Here is a 12,484-nt window from a genome sequence, read left to right as displayed (position 1 = left end):
TTTTCTATCTTGCAAAAATACAAAAATTAAAAAAAAATAAAATTTTCATTAATAAAATTTTGCAGCCACTTTAATATATAAAAATAAACTATTTGAGAACATTAATGACAATATAAAATATTTAAGAAGATTTTTAGAAACTTGGATTCGTATTTTATACGAACCAAAAGCACTGAATAATAACGGAAGTAAACTATAGAATATTAAAGTTTTCAAATGAGATTATATTTTTAGGGATAGATATATCTAATTTTTTTAACTACGTGGTTAAACAGTTTTCTGGACTTGTTTATTACTCTTAGAAGACTTCCGTTGTCTTTTTCGACCGCTTACATTGTTACCTCCTTCTGTTGGGGGTAATTTTTTTTGTTCTCGCCACTGCTTTGCTTTTTCATTCCTGGCTTTTCTTTGTTCCTCTGTCAGTGGTGGCCTTCTATCATTTTTTAACACTGCATCAATCCAGGATCTTATATTTTCAATACAGTTATCTGGATCTTTTTTGTCAAAGTTACGTTCTTTTTGAAGAAGCTTACAGATTTCTGTAGATAAAAGATTGAGTTAATTTTATTCTATAATGAGTTTAAATGCAACTTTTTATATTTTTGAGGAGTGCTAACTACTAGTAAATGAATGTGAATAAATATTTATTATTGAATATTCAATAATGATACGATACAAATTTTTATGTAAAAATATTTTTAATCACGTTAATCTAAAGTCTAGGATATTAAATATTACGAAAAAAAAATATTCTACAACGTTATCAATCTTTTAACAACAGTCGTTTCTTACAGTTAATTTTTCTGCGAATTAAAAATTATTATTGACTGTATTATTGTCATTATTATTATTATTATTATTATTATTACTATTTTGTTATTAAATGCTCAGGGGGCTTATCCCCGGAGTCCGATTCTCCGAGGGCCCAGCCTGAGCTCCATCCGTTACTGCTGGACCACTCCGCACAACAAGGCGGTTAGTGATCACAGCAGGCCAAAGTCATTTCCCTTAAGAGACGGAGAGAACCAAGTAAAACAGCCTTCTGCATCCTAACTGCCAAGAACTCAGCTTTTGATGAGCAAGCTGGAACTTTGGGAAGTGAGGATACAAAAGACTGTTTCATCCCTCCTAGGACGCCAACAATCAGGACGACAAGCTTGACACGGTAACCTGGGTAAAGTTTGCCAATTTCAAACAGGAGATCCTGATATATTTGTCTTTTGTGCTCTTCTTTGGCTGAGATGTTGTATTCAGCCGGGGCCGAGAACTCAATGACATAAATGTCACGAGTGGCCTTGTCGAAGAGCACAATATCAGGTTTGTTGTGATCTATTCGCCGGGTTGTGGTAAATGGCATGTTCCAATAAATTTTGCAACTGTCATTCTCAACAACCCGGGGAATATCTCCTGGCAGATAAGGCAGCACTGGTGTCACGTCAATACCGTAGCAATGACGAAGATAGTAGTACAGTATTCTCAGGGCAGCATTGTGACGCTGGATATATGCACCTCTCGCCAGCACTGGACATGCCGACAAAAGGTGCATAAGCGTCTCCGGATGTTGTCTACACCTCCTACAGGACGTGTCCGGAAGCTGCACCTGGAGCACCTTGCTACGGTACTCAAGAGTGTTAATGACACCATCTTGGCAGGCAAATATGAACCCTTCAGTCTCGGACATCAGGCCAGCTGACTTTAAGAAGGAAAACGTCAGCTGGATGGATAAGCCATGATCACGCACGTGTTTAAAGAACACGCTGTGCATGGACTTGTCCATCAGTTCGCCAAGGAGTAGTTTTTCCTCGGCGTTCCTGATGACGCTCTTAAATTCCTCCTTTCGGAGTTCCATAAGAGCGTTTATTTCTCCAAGACCAAGGGTTCTTGCCGCATATATTGCTGCCTTATACAAGAATGACCCCTTATGCGCATTTTCATGTTTATGTACAATTTGCATAAGAAAGTCATCCTCGTCTGCAGTGAAATTGACAACTTCGTGAGTTAAACCCAGGACCAAACGGTCGTGAAGCCGCTCCAAACTCTGCAAACCTCTCCCACCGATGGACCGGGAGAGGTATAATCTGGCGACTGATGAATTGGGGTGCATGCTCCGATTCATATTAATGATCTTACGGGTTTTGATGTTGAGATCTCGTAAATCCTTTCGGGCCCACTTCAGGACACCGAAAGAGTATAGTAAGACTGGGACAGCGAGCATGTTAGTAGCTGAGACTTTGTTTTTGCCGGAAAGTTCGGAGGACCAAATTTTCCGGAGTCCCCTATCATACTCGCTCTGGAGAGTTGTTCGGACTTCAGAGACCGCATGCATGCGGTGCTCTTCCATTCCTAGATATCTATACAACTCCCCGGCGTCTAATTGTCTTAAGACACTCCCATCTACTAACTCGACATCATCACCAGTATCAGAGCACTTACCCCTCGCCAGATGTACGACCGCACACTTGTCCAACCCAAAAGAAATTCCGACATCTCGTGTGTACTCTGCTACGATGTTGAGGGCTGCTTGTAGATGATCTTCATCAGCACTATATAGCTTCAGATCATCCATGTAAAGCAGATGGGTGATCGAATATTTTCGATCACCCGGAGGCCCCACAGAGTACCCACGAGTTTTACGGAGAGCAACAGATATAGGCAGCAGTGAAATGCAAAACAGCAGAGGGCTCAAGGAATCGCCTTGGAAGACCCCTCGTTTGTACTCTACAACTCCGGTTACGTGCAATGTGTTTCCACTTCCAATGTGAAAACGCGTTCGCCAGAGCTGCATTGTACGCCGAATGCATTCCACTATTTCGGGATTGACTCCCAGGCATTTGAATAGATATAAAATCAACTCACGAGGAGTTGAGTCAAATGCCTTACGATAGTCAATCCAAGTCAATTATTATTATTATTATTATTATTATTATTATTATTATTATTATTTTGTTATTAAATGCTCAGGGGGGTTATCCCCGGAGTCCGATTCTCCGAGGGCCCAGCCTGAGCTCCATCCGTTACTGCTGGACCACTCCGCACAACAAGGCGGTTAGTGATCACAGCAGGCCAAAGTCATTTCCCTTAAGAGACGGAGAGAACCAAGTAAAACAGCCTTCTGCATCCTAACTGCCAAGAACTCAGCTTTTGATGAGCAAGCTGGAACTTTGGGAAGTGAGGATACAAAAGACTGTTTCATCCCTCCTAGGACGCCAACAATCAGGACGACAAGCTTGACACGGTAACCTGGGTAAAGTTTGCCAATTTCAAACAGGAGATCCTGATATATTTGTCTTTTGTGCTCTTCTTTGGCTGAGATGTTGTATTCAGCCGGGGCCGAGAACTCAATGACATAAATGTCACGAGTGGCCTTGTCGAAGAGCACAATATCAGGTTTGTTGTGATCTATCCGCCGGGTTGTTGCAAATGGCATGTTCCAATAAATTTTGCAACTGTCATTCTCAACAACCTGGGGAATATCTCCTGGCAAATAAGGCAGCACTGGTGTCACGTCAATACCGTAGCAATGACGAAGATAGTAGTACAGTACTCTCAGGGCAGCATTGTGACGCTGGATATATGCACCTCTCGCCAGCACTGGACATGCCGACAAAAGGTGCATAAGCGTCTCCGGATGTTGTCTACACCTCCTACAGGACGTGTCCGGAAGCTGCACCTGGAGCACCTTGCTACGGTACTCAAGAGTGTTAATGACACCATCTTGGCAGGCAAATATGAACCCTTCAGTCTCGGACATCAGGCCCGCTGACTTTAAGAAGGAAAACGTCAGCTGGATGGACAAGCCATGATCACGCACGTGTTTAAAGAACACGCTGTGCATGGACTTGTCCATCAGTTCGCCAAGGAGTAGTTTTTCCTCGGCGTTCCTGATGACGCTCTTAAATTCCTCCTTTCGGAGTTCCATAAGAGCGTTTATTTCTCCAAGACCAAGGGTTCTTGCCGCATATATTGCTGCCTTATACAAGAATGACCCCTTATGCGCATTTTCATGTTTATGTACAATTTGCATAAGAAAGTCATCCTCGTCTGCAGTGAAATTGACAACTTCGTGAGTTAAACCCAGGACCAAACGGTCGTGAAGCCGCTCCAAACTCTGCAAACCTCTCCCACCGATGGACCGGGAGAGGTATAATCTGGCGACTGATGAATTGGGGTGCATGCTCCGATTCATATTAATGATCTTACGGGTTTTGATGTCGAGATCTCGTAAATCCTTTCGGGTCCATTTCAGGACACCGAAAGAGTATAGTAAGACTGGGACAGCGAGCATGTTAGTAGCTGAGACTTTGTTTTTGCCGGAAAGTTCGGAGGACCAAATTTTCCGGAGTCTCCTAACATACTCGCTCTGGAGAGTTGTTCGGACTTCAGAGACCGCATGCATGCGGTGCTCTTCCATTCCTAGATATCTATACAACTCTCCGGCGTCTAATTGGCTTAAGACGCTCCCATCCACTAATTCGACATCATCACCAGTATCAGAGCACTTACCCCTCGCCAGATGTACGACCGCACACTTGTCCAACCCAAAAGACATTCCGACATCTCGTGTGTACTCTGCTACGATGTTGAGGGCCGCTTGTAGATGATCTTTATCAGCGCTATACAACTTCAGATCATCCATGTAAAGCAGATGGGTAATCGAATAGTTTCGATCACCCGGAGGCCGCACAGAGTACCCATGAGTTTTACGGAGAACAACAGATATAGGCAGCAGTGAAATGCAAAACAGCAGAGGGCTCAAGGAATCGCCTTGGAAGACCCCTCGTTTGTACTCTACAACTCCGGTTACGTGCAATGCGTTTCCACTTCCAATGTGAAATCGCGTTCGCCAGAGCTGCATTGTACGCCGAATACATTCCACTATTTCGGGATTGACTCTTAATTATTATTATTAATTAATTATTATTAATTAATAATAATTAATAATTATTATTATTATTATTAATAATAATAATAATAATAATAATAATAATAATAATAATAATTATTATTATTATTATTATTATTATTATTATTATTATTATTATTATTATTATTATTATTATTATTATTATTATTATTATTATTATTATTATTATTATTATTATTATTATTATTATTATATTTTAATTTGATCGTTATGAATTCAAGTATTTCAAACTTCGATATTTCTTTCTCTAGTTAGAAAAAAAGATTTTAAAAAAATTTCTCAATGCAAAGTGCATATTTATATTGTAATAAAAATCAAACCTCTAAATTTTTTCAATCAATTTCAATCACTTTAAATGTTTTTTTTTAATCATGGTTAAGAACATTTTCACGATTTCTCGTAGATAAAATTCACTGAATAATAAATTTCTTTTAATAGAGGTTCTAGTCAATTGGCTGCGTTCGAGTTTACTAAGTTCTTGGTAGATTTTAGCATATCATGTAGCAACAACTTAAAGTAACTTTATAATTTTTTTTAGAAATCTATAATAAAACAATGCAAGTTATATTTATCTTAATGTGTCTAAAATTAATTTTTTGGTTGATAAAGTCAGCCCTACCCAGAATTTAGTAAACCTGAACGCAGCCAATTACAACAAAACAAAAGCAATAGTGAAATTTTTTTTTATGAAAAATTTCTTCTTATTGAATCATAAAGTTCAAAATATAATTGATTATTTATCAAATATGAATTGACTTAATTTTTTAAGTCAGTGTCATCATAATAAATGAAAAATTTAATGATTATTAATTGTGGATAGTTTATGTTTTTGAAATTTGCATCAACACTACTCACTTTTGATCTTTTCAATTTCATTTTGTTGAATTTTAATGCTGTTAGCAGGCTTTCCCGCTCTATCTGACAAAACCAATCTTTTTCGGGTTTCAAGTGGCCAAAATGCTCTGAAAACATTGTTTACACACTGTCTCATGGTTTTTACATTTTTAGCTTTGTAAAGCTGTTCAGCATCAAGATCTACTCCAAAAATTTTTATCTGTAAAATTACAATGAAATATTTTAGAGTGATTATAATATATTAAATAATAATTATAATTTATATATTACTGATTAAATAAATATTTGAAATTCGGTAAACACATGACTTAGACAATTATCTTAGTTAAACTCTATCATCTTAGTTTACACTACAGTACATTGATTCAATTTTAGCTATATTACCGAATAATTTTTTTCTATTTCATAATTTATAATTAATTGTAAATAAACTTCAAGTTTTATATTTGACTTTTCCATAATGTATAGTTTAAGTAAGCTACTTTGAATATCTTATGAGAAAGAAAAAATTTTTAAGAATGTATATTTTTTTCAGCAAAAAAGTATTTTATGATTTACGATAAAAAATTAATTACGATTATTAGAACATTTACACAAAAATTATTAATTTAAATATATTACTTATTTTTGTGCAAAACTGTCACAAAACATGCTTGAATCAACAGAATTCCTATCTTATAACTAATAAATTAAATATTTTTATCAAATCTCATTTATTAATTGTCATGTCTATGTAAGCATCATTTAAAATTTAAAGTTCAAATAATTCTCGAAAGCGTAGAGGGTAAAAGTTGTAATCAAGAAAATTATACATTTTACGATCTTGTATAATTTTAATATAATACATCCACACTAGAAAAAAATACGAATTTTTCAATTTACTATATTAAAATTGCTGTAAAAATTTTTTTTGCAAATTATAAAGAATTTTGATTGTTTCTAAAAAGTATCCAAATAATTACCTTATTGTTGACAACCGGAGGTATCTCAAATTCTTCTCCATTATTTTTCGTGTCTTTCTGTATTTGTAGCATATTTCCTATTAAATGTTTCCCAAATTCCTTAAAACACTGTTTCAACTCTGTCATACTTACAGTTACTGTTGGATTCTCCTGGTCAACGTTTGAATTGTTTGTTTCTGGCCATAAGTTAGAAAATATCTGATCAAAGAGTTGATTATTTGATGTTGAATTATTTGAAGTTGAATCATGCTCATTTGAACCATTTTCAGCGTCATTTGGATTTTTATTCTGATCATCATTTAAAGGTATTGCAGAATTATCTTCTTCTGGAATAATTGGTGATGATGCATAAATAGGATCCAAGTCATCAGCATCTATAACTGGCAGCGTTGTTTCCAATAACAAATCATATTCATCAAGGCCATCCAAATTACTTTCATCAATTCGATGACTAGTTCCTGCGTTACTCTGCTCAGCTTGTCCTTCTTGCCTTGCCCTCAAATTTTGCAAATTTTCAAGTATTCTAGAGCTTTCATCTTCATTTTGGCTGCTATTTGAACGTTCATCAGCATCATGATTTTCTTCACCATCGCCATCTTCATTGTCACTATATTTGACTATTCGCTTGTCTACTGTTTTGTTGGCAATAGATCTCGGCTATTGAAAATTAAAGGTCATAATATAAATAACGGATTTATCCAAATTAAAAAAAATATTTATGTTGATTTGTATAAATGTTTTATGTAACTTTCTACTCACAGGATATTAAAAATTTTTTTATTTGGTTCAAATTCTATAAATTTTAGATAGCTGCTTGAAATAAAAGTAATAAATTTTTATAAAATGTTTTTCTTTAAAACTATGTCTTTCCATTGTCCCATTTTGTTACCAAAGTTTTAGATTAAAAATATTGTAATCAGCTTATCATCATTTGTTATATAAAATTCATCATTTGTTATATAAAATTCAGTTATGTAAATAAATAATTAAAATAATTATGTATTATGTAAAAAGTAATGTATTAACTTCTAGCTAATTTTTTATGATTGAAACTCACGATTTACCTTTACATAATTCATAAAAGCGCCATCCTCTCGACTGCAAACATCCTTCGTAGCTTGATTAATCTTTTTCTGGAAAAATAAATATTCTTAGTATTTTTTTGTCTTCATGAACTGTTATAAAAATATAAGCCTTCATAAATTATAATTTTTTTACTAACCTTTTTTAAATTGACATCTTGTTTCTCTGAAATTTCGATTCGCCTTTTTTTAGCGCCATTGCCTTCAGGTCCATCAACGATAGACAAACTTTTTCTAACTTTCAATCTCTTATTTAATTGTATAGATTGCTTTAGAGTTTCCATATCATCTGTGAATAAGAAATCATTGATAAATCATTTAAATTAGAAATTGTTTGATAACAACAAATTGTTGTTTATTATTTGAATTGCAAAGAAGAGGTACTATAAAGTCATTAATTTAAGATAAAAATATTTTGCCGTTAATAACATAAAAATTACTTAATATCCGCAATCTATCTAGCACAGGATAGTTTTGATTATATAGATAAATATAAAAAACAATCAAATTAAAAAGTAATTTGTTTTAAATGATTAATATGTAAAAACCTGACTTACCTCCACATGCAAGTATTCTGAGAATAGGTCTTATTTTTCCGTCTTCGTTCCGCGCTGATAATTTATCTACTGGACCTGTAGACCGCGACAAAGGACGTACTTCATTTTTGTCATCAGTAAAATATACAAACTTCATAGGGTAAACAACAAAATCATTTTTTTTTTTTCGTTCGATTATACAAAAGAGTTTCGTATAATCCATGTCTGAAAGAAAATATAAACGGAAATAATTTTTATATAACTGTAAGAACTGTATTATAAATAGTATGATATATTGACACAAGTATGCATCGGACCATTTTTAGACTTTTTTATTTTTTATTTTTAGACTGAATGTAGTAGACATTAATCAATTCTTATAATTGTTCAATAATTTTATACTGAACAATTTATGATAAAAAAAATGCATGATCAGAGAATAAAAAATCTTTGAGTGCATTTTCAATAAATTTAATATTTTTAATTATTTTAAATTCAGAAAATTTTCTTTGTCCTCTACATTCACTATATTAATACAAAAACATGACGAACTAACCTTATTTTGATACGATAGTTTTTTTTTTTTATTAAGTAATGTGAACTGTTTACCACTTACAATCAACACTTAACTAAAAATTTATGACGAATTCACTATAAAGCAATAAATAATTAACCGTTTGAACAGATAATTCCATGTGTCTGCAACTTTGCGCGTTCTCAAATAATGGCTGGATTCTTTCGATAATATTCTTCTTCATACACTAACACATCTACATTCTCAAGTCTCACGCTTACGACGACATGCGCAGTAAACTTAGCTCATGCGCATTTAACCATTTTGTCCCGACGCCAGTACTCAATCCAAAAGTTATTCTACCGTCAAGAAGTACAACGTAGCTAGTACATACTGAACGTGACTAGAGATATTTGTGTTAGCCATTTTGAAAAACGTTTAGTTTTCATTAAATGTAAAATATCATATCCAAATAATTTCTCCATCGTTGAAATAGTACTGTTTAGCGTGGAATAATTTAAACTTTTTATTATTAGTTATTATTGTTATTGTGAAAGACATTGAGTTGTGATAAGCATCTTGAAAATTCTGGATAATTAAATTTAGATCAAAAGGTAAGTTTAATTATAAGCTACGAATTTTAATTGAGTAATTTGAAAAAAAAATCTTACTTTTGGATAAAAATTACTACATAAAATTCTCTTAACACAAGTTTCGTTACAATAAAATTGTTTTAAATGCGCTTTATTTTATTTTTTTCATCTAACATGGTTGGTCATTAATAACAAGTATTTTTCTTGAATTTTAATACTTAGTTTTTAATAAAGCATTAAATTTAATGTATTTTATTAGTCGTTGTAAAGTAAAGCCTAATTTTTCCATCGTATGATTTAGTTATTTACTTTTATTTTTTATAGACTTAGTGTTGTATCTATCTCAAATGAAATTTTATTATTAGCGTACACGCTAATGGTAAAAAAATATATTATTAATTTTTTTTCAAAATTTGACTTTTTTAATTACAATTTTTTTCACAACTTTTGTTCTGAGGACTTTTTTAGTGTATACTCTGTGTATATCGTGCGCATATACACCGTGTTAAGGAAGTACGAGCGAATCTAATGTAAAAAATAATTTCCAACTTTGACCTTTGAAATTAAATATACGTATAAATAAATACGTCATTTATTTAATCCCAAAATTTAAAAAAGATTCACCGTTTAGTTACTTAGATATTAAATTTTTAAAATCACATATTTTATCTCCTTATACACGGGCTCTTATGGTGGACAAACTTTTGTCGAGACTTTAATTATTTTTTTCAATATTAACCTCCCAACTTTAACGGATAAAAAACTATACACAAGAAACTTGGATTATTGCAAAATATAAAAACAATTTAATAATAATACATTACCGATATAATTTATGAAATATGTAAAGTCAAATTTTATGTTTGTAACTCGTTTATCGTCAGCCATTTATTCGAATAAAGATTTGACAACATCGCGTCAACAGCTGAGAAAAAAGAAAAGGATACACGGAAAAAATGAAACCTGACTGGTTCATTTTCGGCACCAGACTCAGTCGTGTGCAAGAAAAAATGGAAGAAAAATTAGTTTACACCAGACTGAGTCGTGTGCGCACACGACTCAGTCTGGTGTAAACTAATTTTTCTTCCATTTTTTCTTGCACACGACTGAGTCTGGTGCCGAAAATGAACCAGTCAGGTTTCATTTTTTCCGTGTAGAAATATAGTTACAGAGAGAGAAATGTTTAACCCACACACTCATCCACGTCTCTGTTATGGGTATAATCAAGCGCGCTATTGCCAAATCTGTTTATTTATTCCGGCAAGTAATAAATACCAAAGTCATTTTATGACTTTACTTTATGAAATAAGTAAAAATCATCAATTATTAAATTATTTTAAATTAAAATAAAGAATTTTGACGATTATTGGGAAGACTAAAATTAAAAAAAAATTTGAACACTATTTTGACTCATTAATTACGCTCGTACTTCCTTAATTCAGTGTCAAATTGGAGTGTATTTGGTGTATACTTAATATGCACTGAGTATACACCAAATAAACCCCTAATTTACACTGACACTAAGTATACATCGAGTTTACACTAAGTTTACACGGTGTATATGGATCCGCTAGGGCTGAAATATACTTTTTTTTTTTTTCATTGCATCAATCTAGTTAATTGTGATCATAGTTTCTGTAGTTTTATTATTCTCAATTATGATTAAATTTATTATAAATAAATATTTATGATAATAATCAATATAATTATAAAATAATTTTTATTTTATTTTAGGAACCTAATTTATTTTTTAATGAATGAGAATCAAGGAAAATCACGGACAGCTATTTTTAAAAGGAATAAGAAAAAAATAGAAAATCATAGAAAATTGTATCCTAAAGATAAATTGCTGCAGCTTCTTCCCCATGGATTCTTGGAAGAAGTAAGTATTCTTTTCATATTTTCAGACGTAAATTTATTCTATTGAAGTCAAAATATAAGCTGTACTTTTATTTAATGCTGGGTTTGTTATCAGTTTAATTACAGTAGAATTGGTTATTATACCTAGCTGTTATCTAAAAGTGGATTGAAAATCTTTGTCTGGTTTTGAAATTATTATTCATTTTTTTTTAAATAACTGTTTCAATTTAATTCTATTTTATTAAAAAAAATATAAATAAGACTTATCGTAACAAATTTTTATTTGTGTCGCTTTGATAATTGTTTTCTTATAAAATATTCAGTCTAAGATTTTATACTAATGGGTTTATAAAGCTTGGCACAGTTTTATTTAAATTTATCAAATATCGCGAAATCCTTTATTAAAAATTTGATGCGACGTTTTCATTGATGTCGCCTTTTGTTGCTATGGTAACCATTTTGGCAATAGTTACTATAGCAACAATTACTGTAACAACGGTTATATATTATTAAATAAAATTTATAAAATATTGATTAGCTAAATCGTCGATAATAAATATTTTGACAGAAGCGCGCAGTGCGCGCTCGATTTTTAGTTTAATAAATTTTTTACTGTAATAACTTATGCTGTGTTGTGGAAGTTGACCTATCATTCTCTGTAAACGATTGCAACGTGTACACAATTAAAGACGCTGACATTAATCAACTCGAGATTTACCGACAGTAACATACGATGTTAAATTTGTATGTTTTGACTCTGATTGTATGCCTGAAAAATTAATTACTGATCCACTCTGTTCACTTATATGTGAAGTATACTTCGCTATAGTGACATTTGGGCTTCAAATAATTATTAGTTAATTCATATAAAGAAGATTATGACGGGTGACTATACAGTTAAAATTAGATATTTGTTTTTTAGTAATTTTTTTGCTAAATGAAAATCCAAAATTTCTCTTAGTAATGAATGCAAGTTTCAATATGGATTAGTTGTTATATATATATGGGTCATTCCATGCCAAATCGACAAATTTATTACCTGACCTCTTTCGATTTCGCTAAAAATTTTCTATCTTTTTCTACCCCCCGAAAGACATTTTTCAGAATTTTTAAAAATTTTTTTTCCAAACTCAAAAAAAGTTACGAATTTTCGAAAAA

General features: G+C 32.5%; 1 protein-coding gene across 1 annotated transcript; it reads right to left on the bottom strand.

The window, feature by feature from the left end:
• Window positions 1-248: 248 nt before the first annotated feature.
• Window positions 249-8,516, bottom strand: LOC141528932 (uncharacterized). The gene is made up of 7 exons (XM_074245227.1): window positions 8,381-8,516; window positions 7,964-8,112; window positions 7,806-7,874; window positions 6,874-7,398; window positions 6,742-6,798; window positions 5,780-5,978; window positions 249-539 (listed from the first exon to the last, which is right to left on the bottom strand). Exons 1-7 carry the CDS (start codon window positions 8,514-8,516, stop codon window positions 268-270), a joined length of 1,407 nt encoding a protein of 468 aa, XP_074101328.1. The 3' UTR covers window positions 249-267.
• Window positions 8,517-12,484: the final 3,968 nt, after the last annotated feature.

This window comes from Cotesia typhae, unplaced genomic scaffold (genome assembly GCF_013202065.1).
Source record: "Cotesia typhae breed Kobodo isofemale line unplaced genomic scaffold, CoteBio_Ctyphae contig_44, whole genome shotgun sequence".
NCBI classification, from domain to species: domain Eukaryota; kingdom Metazoa; phylum Arthropoda; class Insecta; order Hymenoptera; family Braconidae; genus Cotesia; species Cotesia typhae.
The sequence above is the reverse complement of the archived record's forward strand: the minus strand, read 5'-3'. Positions and strand labels throughout refer to the sequence as shown.

Bases quoted from the DNA above. Each gene is read 5' to 3' on its own strand.
- LOC141528932 (XM_074245227.1), bottom strand. From the start codon at position 8,516: ATGAAGTTTGTATATTTTACTGATGACAAAAATGAAGTACGTCCTTTG. The intron at 7,399-7,805 runs GTAAATCGTGAG...AATTTTCAATAG, and splicing joins CTTTTATGAATTATGTAAAG to CCGAGATCTATTGCCAACAA. The intron at 5,979-6,741 runs GTAATTATTTGG...GTAATTTTACAG, and splicing joins CTCCGGTTGTCAACAATAAG to ATAAAAATTTTTGGAGTAGA.